This window comes from Porites lutea, chromosome 5 (assembly GCF_958299795.1).
Source record: "Porites lutea chromosome 5, jaPorLute2.1, whole genome shotgun sequence".
Taxonomy (NCBI): Eukaryota; Metazoa; Cnidaria; class Anthozoa; order Scleractinia; family Poritidae; genus Porites; species Porites lutea.
Genome location: NC_133205.1, coordinates 15,179,770 through 15,200,031, shown reverse-complemented (window position 1 = coordinate 15,200,031; position 20,262 = coordinate 15,179,770). Strand labels below are relative to the sequence as shown.

At 39.3% G+C, this 20,262-nt stretch overlaps 3 protein-coding genes and 1 pseudogene across 3 annotated transcripts in view; all 4 read right to left on the bottom strand.

Moving 5' to 3' along the window:
* The window catches only part of LOC140938867 (uncharacterized), a 145,910-nt gene that overhangs the window by 79,058 nt on the left and 46,590 nt on the right, over positions 1-20,262 (bottom strand). Inside the window, exon 4 of the mRNA XM_073388393.1 lies at positions 8,267-8,509. Coding sequence (XP_073244494.1) covers positions 8,267-8,509 — 243 coding nt within the window. The remainder of the gene's footprint in view (positions 1-8,266; positions 8,510-20,262) is intronic.
* On the bottom strand, positions 10,592-11,351 carry LOC140938869 (roundabout homolog 1-like). Its single transcript, XM_073388394.1, has one exon. It carries the CDS (start codon positions 11,334-11,336, stop codon positions 10,647-10,649), a length of 690 nt encoding a protein of 229 aa, XP_073244495.1. The 5' UTR covers positions 11,337-11,351; the 3' UTR covers positions 10,592-10,646.
* LOC140936605 (uncharacterized) lies at positions 12,035-16,868 on the bottom strand. Its single transcript, XM_073386102.1, has 3 exons — positions 16,661-16,868; positions 12,143-12,834; positions 12,035-12,046 (listed from the first exon to the last, which is right to left on the bottom strand). Exons 1-3 carry the CDS (start codon positions 16,866-16,868, stop codon positions 12,035-12,037), a joined length of 912 nt encoding a protein of 303 aa, XP_073242203.1.
* LOC140936604 (uncharacterized) overlaps positions 20,236-20,262 on the bottom strand; it is a 21,495-nt pseudogene continuing 21,468 nt past the window's right edge.

The following is a 20,262-nucleotide window of genomic DNA, read 5'->3' as shown; positions in this document are numbered from 1 at the left end:
AATTTTCCTTCTTCGCCCACCTCTCACCCCTTCATAATTCCCTCCTATCGTCCTCTTATTTCCCGCCTTCTGTACCCCTCTAACCCCTTAATCCTTCGAGCTACCCCATCCCTGTCGTCGTTAAATAGGTCGTCGTTTTCTAGGTCATCGTGTTCTAGGTCGTCGTTTTCTAGGTCGTTGTTTTCTAGTTCGTCGTTTTCTAGGTCGTTGTTTTCTAGGTCATCGTTTTCTAGGTCGTCGCTTTCTAGGTCGTCGTTTTCTAGGTCGTCGCTTTCTAGGTCGTCGTTTTCTAGGTCGTTGTTTTCTAGGTCGTAGGTCTTCGTTTTCTAGGTCGTCGTGTTTTTAGACACCCTTAATTTCATGAAGCAAAAACGGACATGGAAAAGTAATTATTCAACAGAAAGATTGTTTATCCTTGTTTGATCATCAATAACCGTCCCTTCCGTTTTCTATGTGCATTATTGACTGTGTGATTTGACTGGTGGATTGATTTTTGGTGCACTCTCAATCCTCCTTTTTCCCTCTATGCGTTAATTTTTGTTCTCTTATTCAGTATCAAAGTGTTGACCAAATTACACTGGAATTACACTGCTTGTGAAGGCATCTGTTCAGCCGTGTGGCTGGAGAGAGGAGTATTTGCTAGCTATGATCTATCATGTACCTCTGTATGGATGTTTGTTACCAACAAAAGATGTCTTTACTTACAATAGTTTGTAAATGCAGATTTTTAACATAGAAATTGTTGTGAATCCAGTTTAGTGTCTGTTAACAGAGGTTCTGTACAGTACCTGATGGAAATTGGGATTCTTTTCTCCTGCTCAAGTTCTCTGCTGCAAGCTAAATGTCATGTACTAATGTTAATGCTACTATTTACAACAGTAGATGTTCGGAATACTGAAAGTTTAAAAATGTTACTTTGTCAAACAATGCAAATTATAATATTATAATCATTACTATTACATTATTATTGATCAATTACAATATTATAGTCACTGCTATGGCGAATTTTGGCAATACTATGCAAAATATGCTTACCATGCAGAGAAACTCAGCCACAGTAATAGTTGTTTTCCTGAAACAGAATTGCCTTTAATGTAGATAGCAGGGTGGCTTCGCCCACACCCCCTTCCCTACCACCACCGCAGCCATGTTTTCTAACCCAAAATTGGTCAAGTGGAAAAGTTAAGATTTTATTGAACACCAGTTGTAGCATCCGGGGCATTCCTTTTTTCATCCCCCGATGACTCAAGAAGCACCATGAAGCAGGATCGTTTCAGCCTTTGTTTGAACAACTGCCTACTTACGCGTACCCAACTGTCGATTACTGATTCTATGGACACTGTTAAGATCTCACAGAGGTTTACTTGTGCCAACGAACAAAGCAAATGACATTAGTAGGGCTATGCGCTTGGCTTGGTGTACGATGTGCCCCCACCATCCTCCCCTTTCCCCTGAGTTTTCTAAGGCTTCTAGACTTCTAGTGCTTTATCCCTATGGTGAGGCTTCAATATGAAAGGGGTGGGAGTACCGAGACTTTAATCGGTACATGTTATTATTAAGTTTTGCTTCCTTAGCAACTAAGGGAAGATTGGGTCAACGGCCCACTTTGTATATAATAATACAGCTACTTCTCAAATGTGCCTCCAAAGACTTTGCTTACCTTGTAGCAGGAAAATTTTACGGTATTTCGAGTCTCAAATCGTCGATTAGCTTCTGGGTTTCTTCAGTAGATGAAACAGGATAAAAATTATTCCCCGGGGGGAGGGGTGGTGGTATATAAATTATCCCTCGGGGGAGGGGGGTGGTACTCCCTTTAAGGTCCTATACGGGGAAGCTCCGCCCAAAAGGGGTACTTTTTTCAGGCTTCAGGTATATAAAAGGGTAGGAATTTTACCAGTTGAGGTATATGAAAGGGTAGGAAAATCTGTCATTTGGGTCGGTGAAATGGCCCAAAGGGCCGAACAGATGAATTTTATGACTTTATAAAGTCGGGGAAACGTTCTATTTTTGTGACTGATTCCTATTTAAATGACAATGCATTCGATGTAATGTTCTAAACGAGGTATGTAAAAGGGGTGACATTTTTCAACAGAAGTTATACGATAGGGGTACCTTTTTCGTGAAAAATGGTATATTTAAGCAATAGACCACACTTTCTATGGGTTTATCGTCGTGATAACCCACGCGGGATGTTGGGAGAACACGAGAAAAGCTTGTAAATCACGAGCCGAAGGCGAGTGATTTACAAGCTTTTCGAGTGTTCTCCCAACATCCCAAGTGGGTTATCACGTCGGTAAACCCATAGAAAGTGTGGTCTATTGCTTTTATAAAATAACTTTTAGTAGAATGGAGTCTTTTAGGTAAAAAAATATGCTTTTAGTACCGTGATCAAGTCATGTCTTCTCTCTAAAGTCATCATAAGCCAATCATGATTCACGATTTAATAGCGCTGAACTTTCTCAAAACTCAGTTCAGTCAAACAACAAACAACAGCACTTCAAAACACGAGTTTTTGCGCTCATTACATGATAACTAATGAAAGCTGTTTTACAGGAAAAGTGAACACATATTCATGCGAACGTACAATGAAAGAATACGTTCATGGTTTGTTTACTACAGAAGTAGAAATTAATTGAACATCAGACTGTACGCAGCTGTATTTTGTTTAGTCGATCCGTAAAAATTTCGTGCTTACAGACGGAACTGGCAGTTATTGTAATGGAGGACTTCATTCACTTTTTACAAGCCGCAGTGGTTTAAGATCTGTTTTCTGGACTTTATTATGATCAAGAAATGCTGCGGTAACGACGTGGCTGCATTTACGAAGTTGTCGCATGTAACTTTATACCGGCACGTACAGCGCCCGATGGAAATATGTCAGTGGTGAAGAAAGGTTTCTTTGCCGTAGCCACATATTGGCGCTAATATTTGTCGGTTTGTGAAGCCAGGTAGTTTGAGGTAGGTTATGGCATCGATATCACCGAATAATTTGTGCAAATGTTGGAAAAAACCAGCCCGAAACTCTGACATCTTTCATCATCGTTGGCAGCTTGTTTACAACCTACAGCGGCCGATTTTGTATCATATCTTGATCAGGTCTCTTTTTGGAACAATTTCTTTCATTAAGGAATTTAATTTTGACATAAAATAAATCAAGAATGCTAAAACTATCCGTTTTGTTGCTGGTTGGCACATGGTTAAGTTTTCCTAGAGACTTTCTACACCAGAAATTCACACAGTTGTTGTCTTTCTCTGCGATTTGGCATCGTCGTGAAGTGTAAACTGCTTTCCAGCTTTGTACTTCATAACCTCTAAAGCTATGGCAGTCGCGATTGTGACCCTCAGTAATAAAATGTGTAAACCAACGCTTTTTATATTAAGAAGGGCTACGGTAAGTAACTTGTTCTGTTTTTTTAGCCTTTCTAAAATCGTTGTTTGCAGATCAATAGCGGATTTTGTTTATGGCTCGTGGTCCGGATGCCTTTTTCTATGGGTTTACCGGTATAATAAACCATAGGTTTTTGACCAATCAGATCACGCGTACTATCTCAGTTATTTTATAAAAAAGGGTAAGGGTTGGACCTCGGACGTAGCCTCCCCGTATAAAAATTTGTTAACTACCCACCCACCCTTCCCCCCCCCCCCCCGGGAAATTACCAGACAGCTTAGTACGAGCTTTGTCTTTCCCTCATTTAATACTGGCATATTTAGCTTTCTTTTGCTGTCTTTCTTTTTCCACTAGTTTTTTTTTCTTTTGTGAATCTTTTGTGTAGCTGTGTGTGGTGTGTGGTACCCGACCCTTTAATATAATCATTTATTAATAACCTTAGTAAGGCTGACCCATCCTCTTAGCCCTCAATGGTTATTATGGGCACCCTATACTCTCTCCATATTTATATCTATTTTTTTGTATCATGTAAATCTATGTAGGGTGCTGAAATAAAGTTGTTGTTGTTGTTGCTGTTGTTGATGTTGTTGCAAGCATTCATTATTATTCGACAGAGACAGACATTACCGCATGGATAATTTTCTATTATTCCCACCAATATTTTGAAAACGTTGTTAGATGGGGCAGCTGTTCATTTGAGTTTTATTTGCTTGTTTGTGTAATTCTTCTTGAATACCATTCCATCCGAGATGTTACTCTTGCGCTGAGAGGCTTGATCGAGGCGAAACATTAAAACATCATTTCCAAACGGATGCAGTAGCTTCTTTGGGTTGAATCAATCGAGGGATGATCGAAAAAGCAAGACAAGACCTCGAAACAAACCGTCAGATCATCCGATGTTTCGACGGATGTTAACGGGTGCTGACCAAGAAGGTGAAAGCTAAAATGTGAAAGCTACAATATGTATAGCCTGCGAAAACATCCGTTCCTCCTCTCTCTATAGAAAAAAATTCAATATCTGTTTTCATTTTGCAGGAACACAAACTACAAATAGATTCTTTGTTCAAGTTTGGTTTTTACCAATATGAACAATAAGACCAACTGAAGTCAAACTAGTCTCCAACTAGGCTAGTTGCCAATTCAAGATACGGGAAATAATTTATGTTATTGCAAGTTTTCTTTTTTCTACTCACTTGTTTTGACAACAGTAATGTTAATTCATTTATTGATACGAAGTCAGTGTCACATAAAACTGCTTAACTGTTTGAAATCCGGTTTGGTCGTTTTTGGTCCATAACTACCCATTTAAGCTACTAATATGGTAATTAGCAAAATAAGCGAGGATAGATCTTTCCACTGGTGCCTCACTTAGAAAATTTTGACCAATCCTAACAGAGTTGCAGACAAAAAACAAGCAATATTTGGCGAAAAATTTCACTGCCAATTTTGCTATTTACCTGCTACTCGTTGCTGACTAAATTTGTCCCTTTCTTGGAAAGAAAGGCAGTCAAAATTGCATGTGAAAGAAAGACGATAAGGTGGGCAACAAAACTGGCTATAAAAAGAAAGAAAGGCAAAGGGAAAGAGAAGAGAGCGAGAAAAAAGATCGAAGTAGATCCGCTATGCGCGAAAAACAAAAAAGTTGTTTAAAATTACATCCAATTAGCAGAAAATTATCATGGTTCTTCAGTATTAGTGTTGGAAATCTCTTTCTTATCCATTTCTATGCTCACTCACTGTTAACTGGCCGAAAAACTGTTCAAAAAATATTTGGTCAAAATGTGGTTTTTCCCTCATAACTGGCCTTCGCCAAAGGGTTAAAAAAATTGAACAATTGTTCAATTCTTTTCTATTCTGGTCACTTTATTATTCGCCATTCCCTGTATATATTTTGTGTCCTTTTTTATTTAAATGTTGTGTCCTGTACAATTCTAAACAGTTGAACAAATTTTAATTTAACAAGTATTATAAATGAATAAACCTTTTACCACGGCAAATGGGGGCAGTGCAAGTTATCGGTCTTTGCCAAAATAAATACTAGATGGGGATTATCCACAGATACGTCAAAAAGAACAAAGAAAGTGCCCGTAACATTTTAACGTGGTACTAAGGGACTGGTCAAAAAGTATAGGGGGGGGGGGGGGGGGGTGGGTCATGAGGTTTTGAGCCTTGTGCAAGGGGTGGGTCGTGCAATTTTCAACTACCCTTAGGGGGTGGGTCATCCTATTTTATTACATAGATAAGCACTAACTACTAACGAGACAGTTGACCACACTCGTTATATAAAACACAGGCAGCTGGAATTAAATTGCTAAAATACTCACAAACCTGTTGTGTGAGAAAAATGCAACGGGTGACAGGCCGCACATCCCGTGAACCCTTTGTTAACCTTTTTTTTTTTGCTCTAACGAGCATGTCCTTTAATGATTTTCCTTTTTTGTAAGGAAATGATTGGTGGTTCTTTAAAAATTTATTAAAGTTATGGCTGGTTTTGTATAAGATTCCATTTTTATTATTCAAGCTTCCTTTAAAGTAGACACTGCGGGCTGGTATTGTGTCACAAATGGCAATATTTCTTTTTCCTCCTTGTATGTTTTGTTTTAGGAGTTTAGACTCGTTTTTGTAAATTTTATTTCTGATAGTAGGTCTTCTATCAAAGTTTGTGGGTAGCCTCCGTCCATCAAGCGTTTTTTTTTTTTTAAATTTGAATTATTTTCCTCAAAGGTTGTTTCTGAGGAGTTTTTTTGTAGGATTCTCAAGGCTTCTCCTTTGACAAATCTTTTTTAACACTTGGAGGGTGACACGAGGTGAAATGTGTGTGCAAGAAGGTTTCCGTTTGTTTAAAATGTGTCTTTGCATCAAGGATAGATTTTTTCTTGAATCTTGTGCCTTTGTATACGACCGTGTCTAAAAATGCTGCATCTCAGTGTCAAATGTTTCGGCCATGAATTTAATAGTTGGGTGATGTAAGTTTGCTTGTTCAATGCAGGCTTCGATGTCAGGTTTACTCATGTCCCATAGGGAAAAGATATCGTGTATGTAGCATTTCCAGACTGTTGTTCTAAAGACAGTTTTGCTTAGAGTTGTTGTTTCAATATATGTCATGAAAATATTGGCAAAGGAATCAAAACTGCTGTCTTTGTGCCCATTACAGTTCCATGGTTTTGTAGGTAGTGCTTTCCATTGAAGTGGAAGAAATTTTCTTTGAGGATTAATCTAAGAATTTCCGGCAAGTAATGTGTAGGAATGGGTCGTCTTTATAGAAATTTTCATATGCTTTGTGACAGACAATTTCAATATGCCCTCGTTTTGCTGTATATTTGTGTCAAGACTCATAACGTCCATGGAAACAAGAAATGTTCTGTTTTTCACATTTGTCTTTTCAGTAAAAGGTATGATTTCTGTGATTTTGATATTGGTTGTAGCAGTGTATCAACAAATTTTGTCAAGCACAGAACAAGGTTAGGCCATCCTTTTTTTCTCCGTTTACCGTCGTCCGACCGACCCAAATTTTTGGCATTTTTAAAAAAAAGGTAACGACGTAGTTATACCATTTTTCACTTGAAATAATTCTTTTAATCTGAAAAATGAGCATAGTAACAGCACAGAGAAAAACAAGAACAAAAACATGAACATTTTTCACAGTATATTGTACATTTTGTTAATCCAAATATGTGAATGTTAACTTTTAATGTCTTCCTGGTGTACCAGGGCCTACTATTCCGAGACTTCTTGTGATTTTTTTTTGAAGTTTTTTTTTTTTCAATCCGACCGATCGACCCAATATCAGGAAATGCATTCGACGGTAAACGAAGAGAAAAAAGGGGATTGCCTTAGAGGAAACCAAACATCCATGTTTTAACTAGGGGGTGGGTCATGCAATTTCCAACCTTGCTTTAGGGGTGGGTCAGTCATTTTTGTGCCGAAGGGAGGGGGTGGGTCATGTGTTTTTTATCAACCACATTTCCAAATGCTCCGGCCCACCCCCCCCCCCCCCCCTATACTTTTTGACCAGTCCCTAACTTATCCAAACCTACAAACAACATGTAGTGGAAATTTAACCTTTAGTTATACCACGCTAAACATTTACCATGTTGTTATGTGTAACCGCACTTAATATTTACTGACTTGCTCTTAGGTCCTGTCCAGTTCTACCTGGATGTGTTTGAAAACAAATTGATTTTTTCTCCGTTTTAGCCTTTCGTCCACAAGCACACTGAAACAGCATTTTTCGGGCACCAAAAACGCAGGTTTTCGAGAACAGTCCCAAGTGGAATTTTTGTTTAAAAACGCCGGCGTATCGTTTTCGTGTGGACGGGAGAAAACGAAGGTTTCTTTTCAAACAATGATGTCATACGTCATACAGCGCATGCCCTGTAAGGGATTCTATCCTACCATTTCACCTTCCATTAATCCTACCATCGTCTTAGCATTTCCGTGTGGACGGGCGAGAATGATTTGTATACACTATGTGTGGATGTGGTTTTTTTTTTGGGAAGAATAGCTCCGTTTTCGAAATATCTGGCTACCAGTGCACAGGGTTTTAACTAGCGATGTTTCAAAAACAATAGTTACAGTGGCACCATACTCAGTGATACTCTGTAGTGTAGAGCTGTACACCATATGCAATAAACTGTACATTTCCTATAAAACGAACTGTGTGCGACACAGATAACTGATAACCACTAGGATTGGGCCAAGACTAATAAATAAGAAGTCAAATGAATGTCACATTACATGAAACGTTATTTAGTAACACTGTCCGTGACAAAAGTAGCAGTGCCAGTCACAAAGCTAGCAGGGCAAATTGTTAAGTGTGCACACTACTGTATTATTTTTTCTGCGATTAATTCTGTTATGAAATCAGATACTCACCACCCCAAGACTTGTCAGTGTATCCACCAAATACGTAGCTACCAACTTGGACGATGGTTACAGTGGGACCCTTTCCATCACAGTTGCTGTGGAATGTTGATGCCGCCCAACCATCTGTCTTAGCGTGCCAACATCTCACAAACCTGCTGCGACCTGGATTCTGAAGGACTGGGTCTAAATAGGAATTCAACTGGCCAAGGTACTTGCTATCAAGGCTGCCAAGAATACTGGATGAACTGAGAGCACCTGAAAATATAAAGAAAAAAATCGAAGAAACAAACAAAACGCTTGCTATAGTTATATTCATGTGGTCCAGGAACCATAATCATGGTAGGAGACCGTAACTGGATACCTTTTCCACTGATGGGGTTAGTTAGTTCCCCTGGGGGGTACTCCTGGAAATTCTTGGTGGGGGTGTACCTCCTGGTTCTCCAAATCATGACCCTTTTTCAAACTAATAAATGTCATTTTTTGCACCAGTTTCAAGACCTGGCCTCTAAAATCCACACCCGTTTTCAAACCTGGAGGTGGTCATTAAACGCAACATTACATGTTTACATAAAATAGAACTTATATCATCATTGCTGAGATTAAAATCGCAACAAAAGATTTCTTAAAATCCGCTTCGAATTCGTATTTTACACTTTCTTTCTTATTCTTTTGGAATTGAAACGACGAACGCATTGATACTCAACCGTAGTTCTGTCGTAAGCCATACCCGATTCCAGACCAAAATGGCCAAAATCTATACCCGTTTTTAGACCAAACGGCGCAAAAACCCTACTCATTTGGGCGGCACATACCTATATGGCTTATAAAAGGGAGTGCCCCCCCCCCGGGGGCTGGTTCCATCGAAATAGCCAAAAGTGCTATTGTTAGCACCAATTATGCCAAACCGTGTGACACGCGCACGCATTTTTTGCAGGGCGCCGCACAAAGGATAAACAAACAATATGGCGTCGGAAATTCCCTCGTTAGGAGACACCGAAGTAAGACTTTGCGACTGGTAAGAATTTTTTTTTAATCAGTGCCATACAAAGAGTTTTGCGTTTTTTCTCGGGAAATTTATTTTATAAAAGCAATAGAAAACTATTTTCCTGTGTTTGCATAGCGAAGTGCGCGGGCCATAAATCGATGGAAAAAAACGAGGATCCGTAGTACGGACCGCAAAAACGCAAAAACGAGGCTAATAAGATGTTTATTATATGGCTTCTTCCAGTTTCGGGGACCGGAAACAAGTGAAGGACGCGCGATTTGACAATTATTTGACAGGCGTCAAGAAAGAAAGTTTTTATTGGCTCACGAAAACAATAGCACACAACAAAGGGTTTCCGAGAAACTGAAAACAAATTCGCCATGTTGAAAAAGTTTATTTGGTCAAAACTAAGAGCGCTGTAAGTTTTAGCTCTTTAATGTAACGCTGGAGTATTTTGGAAACCGGGCACTGTGAATTTGGCACTGTGTCTTTCTCGAAGTCGTTTCCATCTTTCCTCCGTTGGTCCTTGTAAAAAAAAAAAAAAAAAAAGGCAAAGAAGATTTTCAAGGTACGTTTGTTGTCATTGTCAAAGATTCGCTGGTTAATTTTTTTGGGAAAACCTCTCGAATTTCTGCCAGTTCATTCTCGTCTTCAAGCATGATCTGCGTTAAAATTTTCAAACACGGACCATATTTTCTTCCACGGAAAGGTTATGATTCAGTTTCTACATCAGCTTTGTTCTCGTTGGAAAAAAGCTAGGTTAAAATCTTGAAAGGCAAAGTCAACATCCCAGTCCTCAGGGTTTACAGACATATTTTTAAGTATATTCGGTCAAAACTAAGAGCACTGTAAGTATTCACTCGCCAATGTGACGCTGGAGTCTTTTGAAAACTGGACATTGTGTCTGGCTCGGAGTCGCTTCTATCTTTCTTTCGTTGGTCTTTGGAAAACCACTGCAAATAACAAAGAAGCTCGTCAAGATGATCGGGTGCAGGCATGTTTGTTATAATATTTGTCGAAGGAATTACTCATTTTCTCTTAGGCAAAATATCTCGAATCTCTGTCTGTCGATTTTCGTATTCTTAACTGTGTACTACGATAAAATTTTCAAACACTGACTAGAATCCTCTTCGATAAGATTACGAGTTAGTTTCTTCATCGCCTTCGTTCACAAATAAACACAGTTTAAAATGTTGAAGGACAAAGCCAAAATCTAAGTCCTCAAGGTTGATAGAATTTGAACCTTTTTTCCGACGTAAAGAGATTTAGAGCTCCGAAATGAGCATTTTCTTTGCAATTTTGGTCCGTATAGCAAGTTACGGACCGCAAATTGACCAATCGCATGGCGAAAACAGACTCAGCCACATAACAATTTCAGTTATTGTTCTTTAGCTTTTGTTATATTTCTCAAACAGTGTGTAACTTTAACACAGTAGAAAACACCATAGAAATGACTTGTAACAGACCTTTCTTAACTTCAGTGAAGGTAACAGTCTCCGACTTAAAGACTCCTGCATTTACTGCAACACATATGTAATTCCCTTTATCGCTCATTGTAATTTCTCTTATGACCAAAGAACCATTGATCTGCTGACTACGCCCAACGGGCAGTTGCCCTGCTTGTTTTTTCCACCTGATGACTGGTTGTGGATCACCAGAAGCGCTGCACTTTAACTTCAAGCTTCCACCAACCCACGCAACAACTGTGGCAGGTGGTTTAACAGTGAATCGTGGAGGAGAAACAACAACTAAGAGAGTTTTCTTTTCCACGCGTCCCAATAGGTTTGATGCTGAACAGACGTAAAAGTCAGAATCATCTTTACGAAGATGAAGAATTTGTAATGCACTGTTGCTGTACTTCACTCTTTCCTGGGGTAATTGACCGGATGACTTTCTCCATGAGACCACGGGCGCAGGATACCCAGTCACGTGACAGGATGGGAGAGTATAATTACTTCCTTCAATTGTGTGATGAGGTCCCGGATAAAGGGAAACATGAGGGTGAACTGCAAAGAAAATTACTTTCATTGTGAAAGTTTGGAAACTAGAATAAGTATCAAATATGATGAGATCTGAACGATACTGAAACAAATTCATCACTAGTTTGAACTAAAGCCTAGACAGAAGTGCTCAAACCGCAGCAAAACGACTGTAAATAAAAAAAACTCCGAATTCTCTGTGAAAAGGAAGAAAACCAGGAAATGGTGTCCTATTTTTAACGTCACTCGATGCTTATCTCGGAAAGAGTTTTCTGTGATATATACTAGGGACTCAAAGGCCGTTCCTACTTCGCAAACACAAGTCGTGAAAATTGTGGAAATATGCACTTAATATTTTGACAGAGGAAGTTCACCCCTTGTCTTTGTCTTGCATAAATAAAATGAGATGCCAATTGCCCCTAAGACACCAAGAAAGCAGTGTTCAGTATAAAAAGTGAGATTATACAATGTAAAAGATGATATCGATCAACGCAGTAATAGCCGTAGCTTTCCCGGTTACCAAAAGAGAGCCTGAAAAATATCACTGTTGAAAGTTCGAACATTTGACATCGGTGACAGATAAGCAGCTCCAGGGACCGCCGGGTTGGCTTGTTAGCTCAATTGGTAGAACGCTTCTAAATTTTTCAGGCTTTAATTTTCCCAAGTAAAAAACGTGCGTCTATAACCGCTATGACCTTCCTTACGTTGAATTATTCGTTCTACAGCTTCAATAAATTTTTATATATTTTAGTGCACTCATTGACTAAAGTAAATGGAAAAGAAAAAGTCTTCAGCATTTAAATGTGTCTGAGGCTTCTATTGCTGCAACTTAGTTTGAGAAAAAAAAAAAAAAAAAAGGTGAGAATAGTTTTGTGTAGTGTTCGTATTATTTTTAAATAACAAAAGACGACCTTCTATCCATACAATCGCCCAAGTCACAACAAACTTACCATTTACCACAAGTTGTACCAGTGCATTCGCCCTTCCAAAGATATTGACCGCTGAACAGTTGTATTTCCCGGCGTCAAATCCCGTCACCTTTTTTAACAACAGCTTTCCTCCCGACACCACTGAGGGACTTATTTGTGGCATACTATTCAGTTTACTCCATTTTAGTGCAGGTTTAGGATTACCACTCACTGAACACTGAAACGAGGCTGATCCACCTTCGTTAATTGTCAGTGTTTTAGGGGACACAGCAATAACAGGAGCTGAAATCGATTCACCAGGTTCTCCTTTAGCTCCCGGCATGCCTGCAGGTCCCATGTCTCCTTTTTGTCCCTTGAGTCCAACATCACCCTTCGGACCTACAGGTCCCATGATACCTTGCTTGCCGCTCTTTCCGGATGATCCCATGATACCTTGGTCTCCTTTCTGTCCTCTTCTTCCACGGGACCCTTTCTTCCCCCTCAGACCTGGTGGCCCGGGAGGGCCTGGGAGACACGAGCTACTTTGCGATAATGAGTGGTGCTGTTTTAACTCTGACAAAATTTTAAGCATTGTTGCTTCTACGTTTTTATTTTCCGTCTTGTTCTTGATATTATCAGCATTGCGCCTTTCCCTTCGATGGTTATCGGAATGAGCGTCTGAAAATGCAACATTAATCTGTTCCATCACTGTCAACAAAAAAGAAAGTCGGGCACCAAACCATTTACTGGCCTTCGGATTCAGCCGTGTCTCCTCGCTCCTTGCCGCTAGGTGACGTCTGCGACTCAGCGACAGAAATTCCATACTGATGACGTAAACTCTGTCCAACGTAGAAGTTACGTTGTTTTTGCTTTTGTTTATGAATAACAGAAAAAAGGACAAAAGGCCACAAATGTCAAATGCAAACGGGATGAATCTACTTAAAAACAGTCAAGATTCGTGCAATATATTCTTTTTTAGAAGAAACAGCGAGGCTCGTTCACAGAAAAACACGAAACTTTACCACAATCGACCAGGAGAAACAACAAATCGAAGAAATTTCCAGTTGGGACTCCATGGCGACCAGATTTGTTATGTAAGCATTAATTTGCGTCATCAATATAGAATTTCTGTCGCTGAGGCGTAGACGTCCCTTAGGGCGAGGAGCAAAGAGAGACTGCTGTATTCGCTGGCTAATAATTTACAAGCATTTTTGTTTTAGGCAAATGCCTTATACCATAATTATTCAGAGCTGTATCACTACATTTTTCCTACATTCTTGTCTATTACCTTCCCTTCCTCTTGCACTTAAATAATAAAGAAGTAGTGATTGATTATCTTACAATTGTTTATTGGGGCATTGTATACCCCTTGATAGTCTTAAACGAAGCTTAATGATCATCAATAAAAGTTTTGAAAATGAATGCGATGCTAACAGCGATTGAAAAGATATCAGTACAGGATATTTTCCGGTCAGACTCGAATGTTCCTCGACGCGGCCTAATGTTGTTGCTGTTTTGTGTTTTTGTTTTTTTTAATGCTTTTCTCCCAACGCTATTTTGCAGAAGCTTTTAATTTTAAAAAAATTGTCAACATTTGATTCTTTTTTTAATTCGAAATGTAACACAATAGTTACTGTCGTTCAGGGCATTCCAGAATTCTATGATCCGGATTCCAATATTTCGGAGCGCTCGAGGAGCTGTTAATCAGTAAAGTTTTTCTCATTGTAAAGAATTCTCGTCACTACAACAATATTCTGTTTATACTGAAAGGAAGAGGGACAAAAAAAGACCATACAAGCTTTCATAATAATAGCGAGTTTTACCACCCTAAAAATATCTAGAGAGGGAATTTAAAAGAAATTAATAGGGTTGTCTGGTAAAGAATTTTTTTCGATTTGCCTGAAAGCGGAAATTAAAAATATTTTTTCACTGGCTTAGCTGTGATTTAAATGTATCGTAAAACATGCAGGATTTAATTTTATGTCCACTGAATAACCGTGCGCCCGATAGTTAGGAAGGTCGATCAATATGTAAGTGCAAGATTTAACATCCAAGACTTCCGGGTCTTAAAACACGACGTTTCTTAATATAATGATATTGACGATATTCATTTAGTAAAATACCTAAAAAACGAAATTTTTTCATATTTTGCTTTGTTAAGAGAGAGGATCTAAGACCTATTACAAAATAAGCAGAAGCAACATTCTGTGTAATTTGCCGCGATAGAAGCGCCAGGTTGGCATACAGACTACAAGCCACACTGTGGGTCTTTTAGATAAATCTCTGTGGAATTAACAGATTTAAATCTGGGATTAAAGACACAATAACCGTCAGTATGCCCAACCTGTACATCAGATTTAAGCGCGGATTTTATAGAGAGGAGACGTCGTTACGTCACATTGCCATGGTAGCAAAATTTCTGGATGACAACAAAGCGAAAACGTCACTTAAAGGGACAGTGTCCCGGTTATGCGCACGCGCGAGCGTCATCTGTTTTTTTCTTCAAAAGACAATGGAGCTGTCAAATTGACTCGACAAGATTTCCTTCCGGACCGCACCGCCGACGGAGATTTGTTGTTTATATTCTCAGGCAATATTTTAGACTTTCGAAGAAATCTTTCGTCTTATTTAAAATTTGGCTCGCGGCAGGAAGACTCATCTCGATTTTATCGCTAGCAGGGCCGCCTCGAGACCCGAAAATCTCTTTCCGCTCGCTTTAAAAACAGATTTTCTTAATGTGAAACTCGTGTCAGAGGTCAATTGTTCCAAGTCCAGTAATATCTGCCTGATTTGCTCGCGTTCTAGCCTCAAACGTTGGAAAGACACAAATAAAAATGCAATCTCAACGCTATGAATCATCGCAAAGGTTAGTCCAAAAAATTGTATTATGATTTCATGGAACTAGTTTCTCTAAACATGTAGCGCCTGTTTGTTTGATTTTGTCGGCCGTAGGGAGATTCATTTAAAAGTTTACTAACGCGTTGCAAAACATTCTGCTTCACGAAGCTCCCCTTCAGAAGATCTCCTCAGTCACATCAATGTCTCAATGGTTTCTTTCTGACAGTCTTTATTGTTGTTGTTTCACTTCTGCGTATTCCTTTCACAATTATCTGAGCTTGTATGGAAGCTAGCAGAAGAAATAAGCCTTCACTCGGCATCAAAGCGCTTCCCATCTTTTGGTCCTCCGGCCAACGGCAATAAAAGTAACGCCAAAAACTCCAGATTTGGCCCAAATCAAAACTTAACAGGAACAATATATCATTGATCTGTAATCCTGAGAAGTTTTAGTGTAGTATTGAACTCGGCCAAGCGCGATGCAAACGGATTTTTCAAGGTTCTCTTACTCTCCTCGCATCTTTTGATTTCGGGACATCCTGTCCAAAAATCAAAGTTTGGTGCATGCGCAGTAACGGGATACTGTTCCTTTAAAAAGTGAATTCGCTTTGTTCAAACTTCATCGATCTTATTCAATTTCATTTAACTTGTAGAATCTTGGCGAAATTGTCTGGGGTTGAATCCGAAAGGACTGTATCGAGTTAGTAAAAGAAAATTAAAAGAAATTTCTTGTTCTGTGTTCACCAACTCCATAAAGCGGGCGCGTGAAATTAGAAATTCAAGTCGCAGACCTGCAACGACGGCTGAGAAGTGTACCAAAAACTGTGATACACGTGCAAAGTTGTTGTTTTGCTAAAAAAACCGATTTCTTTTTTACCAGTCTCGTTGCCGTCGCTGTCGTTGTTCCTTAAGCTCCCCATTGTTGTGATCCAGAAATGTTGTTACCATAGTAACGTGACGTCTCACTTCTTCTCTCTATTGATGGCTTGTTTAGCTCGGTATCAGATGAACATTAACGTATTTGTGGTTCGGCAGTTAGGATAAACCAGAGCATAGTTATTATAGTGGAATAGCTATGAAACCCGTTAGACTCCTTTGTTATATGTTTTTGTCAGCTTTTTTGGACCTGGGACGTGCACAACGTTTAATCGCATCCCTATCATTTTGAACTTACTGACCAATAGAAACATCGCCTTAATTTATTCAGTCACAGAATCTGTGAACAAAAAACAATGGATTGTGCAGGGTCAGAGAGCTTCTAACATAAACTACAGCACCCTTGTTTTGAACTTTGATGTTTGCCGGGCCTCTTCTACTAACTATGACCAGAAGGAGAAAAAAAAAACATCTTCGCGTCAAGTCATATCTTTCATGGCTGGTTCAGTCCCTTTAGCTCGGCAGTGAACGACTTAGGCCAGGTTTTTAAACGACGCACTTCACATCTGCCAAACTTAATGCATGAATTTTAGTAAATTATTGTTATGTTACTGAGAATAATGACAGCGAACAGAGTTAAATACGACGTTTGAAACAAATGCCATTATGACTAGAGATACATGTGGCTTTTAAGACTTATTTAACCGGCAGCAGTCAGTACAATAAAAGGCCAAACTATCGTGTTTGTTTGGTAGATGGTGGCTGTGTATGTTGTTTTGAAACGTCGAGTCTTTTTTTTTTAGTAATTTTGTCAAAAACTTACCAGGAGTGATTTCCTTGCTCTTTGTTACGAGGTCAAGAATGTTGGTGTGTGATTTAGTCTCTTCGATGCTTTCAAGAGCTTGTATTCTCTTCTTCTGTTCGTTTAGATCCAATTCTACTCGTAGAAAACCGGCGCAGTAAAACACGATAGACAAAACAGAAAGAATTAAGGGAAAGGAAGGCTTTTTCCGTTCTTTCTGAGCAGTCATTTTGTACTGAGTGCCGCTGAAGTCTGTACTCGCGAGTGTTCGGTTACTTTGCTTAAAAACACTCAGTGTTTCAGCTGTTATACGACACCAGCTTCTCAAGTATCGTGCCAGCGTTGTTCTGCTGTTTATGAAACTTCCTTGTTATGTTCTTTGATACAAAGGATAGGTTATCGCTACTTTCGCGCGATCATTTTTCTCAAGTTTTAAGAGATTAGCTGTGGTCTTTATCCGGCGTTTCGACGGCGTCTTGTTAAAAATCACCAGATTATCTGCAAAATGGGAACTTCTATGGGAACGATAGGCTTCCGCGGGTATTCTCTTCAAAATAATATATAAGATACTTTTCTTTATCATAATTATAAAGTTTCGACACAGTGTGGAGGGGTGCCTGGAAAACTAATACTGAGCAAAGAATTAAGTTCCATAGAGTTAAGTCCCGGAAAACTAAGACCCAGGAAACTAAGACGGAAAACTAAGACCCGGAAAATTAAGTCCCCTGAAAACTAGTTAGACCCGGAATTGTTAAAGCTAGAAACTGGAAATCCAATACCGTGAGAAGTAAGACCGGGAAATAGGGGAAGTAAAGAGCAAATAAGGGAAGTACAAAGCTGTCATACAAATTCTATGAAAAAAAATGTGATGTCTTCAAGAGGTGTCCGGCTTATAGAGAGACAAACAATGTGACTCCAGTACAAGAAACTAAATCTGGACCTATTTGCAAACTGGCGAATGAATAAATATATGTCTTTTGTGCGCAAAACACTGAATTAAAATTGGAGCAATGTAATAGAAAAGTAGGATCATTCTCTCACTGTGCAAACAATCGGCGCTCATTACAAACAAACGTTCACTGCTTAGAGGTCTAAAAGCGTCACAGTATAGAGTCTGCGAAATAATAAACAAGGCAATTTATGGTATACTGTTTTGATGTATTTTTGACGTATTTTCACTCAATAGAACACTTCTTAAGTGTCCGTTGACGGTTTCAAAAGTGCCTGTTGTCGGTTTTAAAGGGTGTGTGTCCTGAGAGAGTATAGATACAGAAAAATAACAAAAAACGGCAGGAACCAACACCAGCTGTCTGCCTTATAGAGGTGTCTGTTAAGAGAGAGTTGAGTGTATGTCTCTTTTCAAAAATATAACGGAAGGAAAGCAACTTTGGCAACAATGGAAAAGCACACCGATACTTCTTTACTTCCTCTTTCCTTTCCTGGAAAGTATATGCAGAGTGTCTGCCCGCTCATACATGATAATTTATAACAGATATGGTAGACATTGGCTGTGAGAGCTGCTTGCCAAGAGATTATAACAGAAAAATTTTGAACAATTTTGAAGGATAACGAGTCGAAATCCCAATAGCCCAGGACCAGGCTCCGCACTGGGAGAAAAAGGAGAAAAAACTGGCGTGGGCGAAAAAAACATCTGCGAGCGAAGCGAGCCGATAGGTGGTCTGGGTAGGGGAAAGGGAGGGAGTGTGGAATAGTCTGACAAAGCAAAGTCAGGATGATGTCACACTTTTTGGCACTTTTCCCCCAGCCTAGAAGCCTTTGTCGTTCTTTACTTAGTTCTACACTTCTCAGAGGTAAGGAAGTGTGAAATACTCGTACAAAGTCAGGATAATGTCGCACTTTTCTCCCAGCCTAGAGCCACTTGTCTTTCTTTATTTTGTTCCACATTTCTCAGAGGTGTGGAAGTGCGGAATAGTCTGACAAAGTCAGGATGAAATCGCACTTTTTCCCCAGCTTCATTCTTTACTTAGTTCTACACTTCTTAGAGGTAAGAAAGAGTAGAATAAACTGACAAAGTCAGGCCAATGAAACAAATAAACAAAAAAAAGCGGGTTACGCGAGCTAGAGACAGTGTTTTTACTGTAACAGTTAAACATATTGTGGTACACGGAGCCGTCAGCGCCAGATGATATCCAGGAAAATATGGCTTATGGCAATTTTCTTTCTTAAATTGTAGCAAGAAAAGGAAAAGTGTTTATGAAAGTGTATTAGAAGTCCTTCTGACAGAGAGACCTCGCTCTGAGGCGAACTGGGTTAAGAGAATCGGCCGAAAAAGAATTCACAAGGTTAGGGTAATCCTCTGAAGGCAAGAGGGGGCAGCAAATTTAGTATTGGTACGTGCCGCAAAGATAACATAAAATTGCTGACCCTATCAAAAATTAAATAAGGAACTTCAACAAGGGATCAAAAACAAAATGGAAATCTTATCTAAGACAGGTACGTCTACGACTAATGGGTTCGTGACTGGGGAAAAGTGTGAATCACAATATCTTGACTTTGTCAGACTATTCCAAACTTGCACACTTCTGAGAAGTGTGTAACTAGTTATAGAACAACTCCCCGCGAGGACGATGGCTCCTTGGCCGTGTTATCAAGACTTTTCCCGGACAAGACGGCAAAGTCCGTGTGGCAGAAATTAAGACGAAGAACTCTACTCTAACTAGACCAATTTCTAAGCTATGTTTGCTGGAGGAAGCTGTTTAAAACTGTGTTTATCGAAACTTGAGAGTTTTAGAGACTGATTCAAATTACCAGGTTCTAATTGGTAGACTCTTAGTTTTAAGTGTTCCTCGTATTTATTTTGCTGAATCAGTTAAATTCAGCCAAACCCCCCAGGATGTTGGGGCAAATTTTTTTCCTTTTGTTTTTCGTTTTCTCACTTACTTGTTATCGTGTATTCTTTTTCTTTTCGCTCTCCGGTATTTTGTTAATTACGCTCCTTTGTTACGTGCTATATGTAAATTTCGTTATAGTTTGTTATCTCGCCCCTATTTATTACCAGTTTTACGGATCTATTAGTGTAACAACATTCGTCGAAGTAGATTATCTTTTTCCTCGGTGGCCCTGACCACCGACTCTGTTATCCTCAGCATTTGGAATTTACAAAATGAACGGGCAAGGGCCAATTCCAAAACACAACACATGAACTCACGATCAGCAAATGTTTTATGGTTTCGTAATAGTAAAACATTTGCTGATCGTGAGTTCATGTGTTGTGTTTTGGAATTGGCCCTTGCCCGTTCAAAGAGTGAGTGGACCTCTGGGAGTTTAGGCATAGTTCCCATGTACAAATTGTGCATGCCCTTGGTACTACCGTATTTTTCAAGTTGAACAAGATATCCCCAACACGGTATCCCCAACTTCGAGTGAAAGTTAAAATCCGAAACAAAGTTATTACAACAATGTTAAATCGTAAAAAGGAAATTGTTTTCTGTCCGCTGTGAAACAGTTAAATTTTAACTGAGGATTTTAACTTATAACTAACCAAAACTTTAAATAAAAGCTGCAACTTTTATCAGTTTTTATTTGTAGTCGGGTCCGTGAAAATTGGTCAGTAAATATAGTTTTTCATAAACGCGTTACGTCTTTGTCTCGTAAAACACTTC

Excerpts from the sequence above, each read along its gene's own strand:
- LOC140936605 (XM_073386102.1), bottom strand. The coding sequence starts at position 16,868 with ATGACTGCTCAGAAAGAACGGAAAAAGCCTTCCTTTCCCTTAATTCTT. Across the intron at positions 12,835-16,660 it reads GAGCAAGGAAATCACTCCTG|TGATGGAACAGATTAATGTT; the intron begins GTAAGTTTTTGA and ends TTTTGTTGACAG.
- LOC140938869 (XM_073388394.1), bottom strand. The coding sequence starts at position 11,336 with ATGAATTTGTTTCAGTATCGTTCAGATCTCATCATATTTGATACTTAT.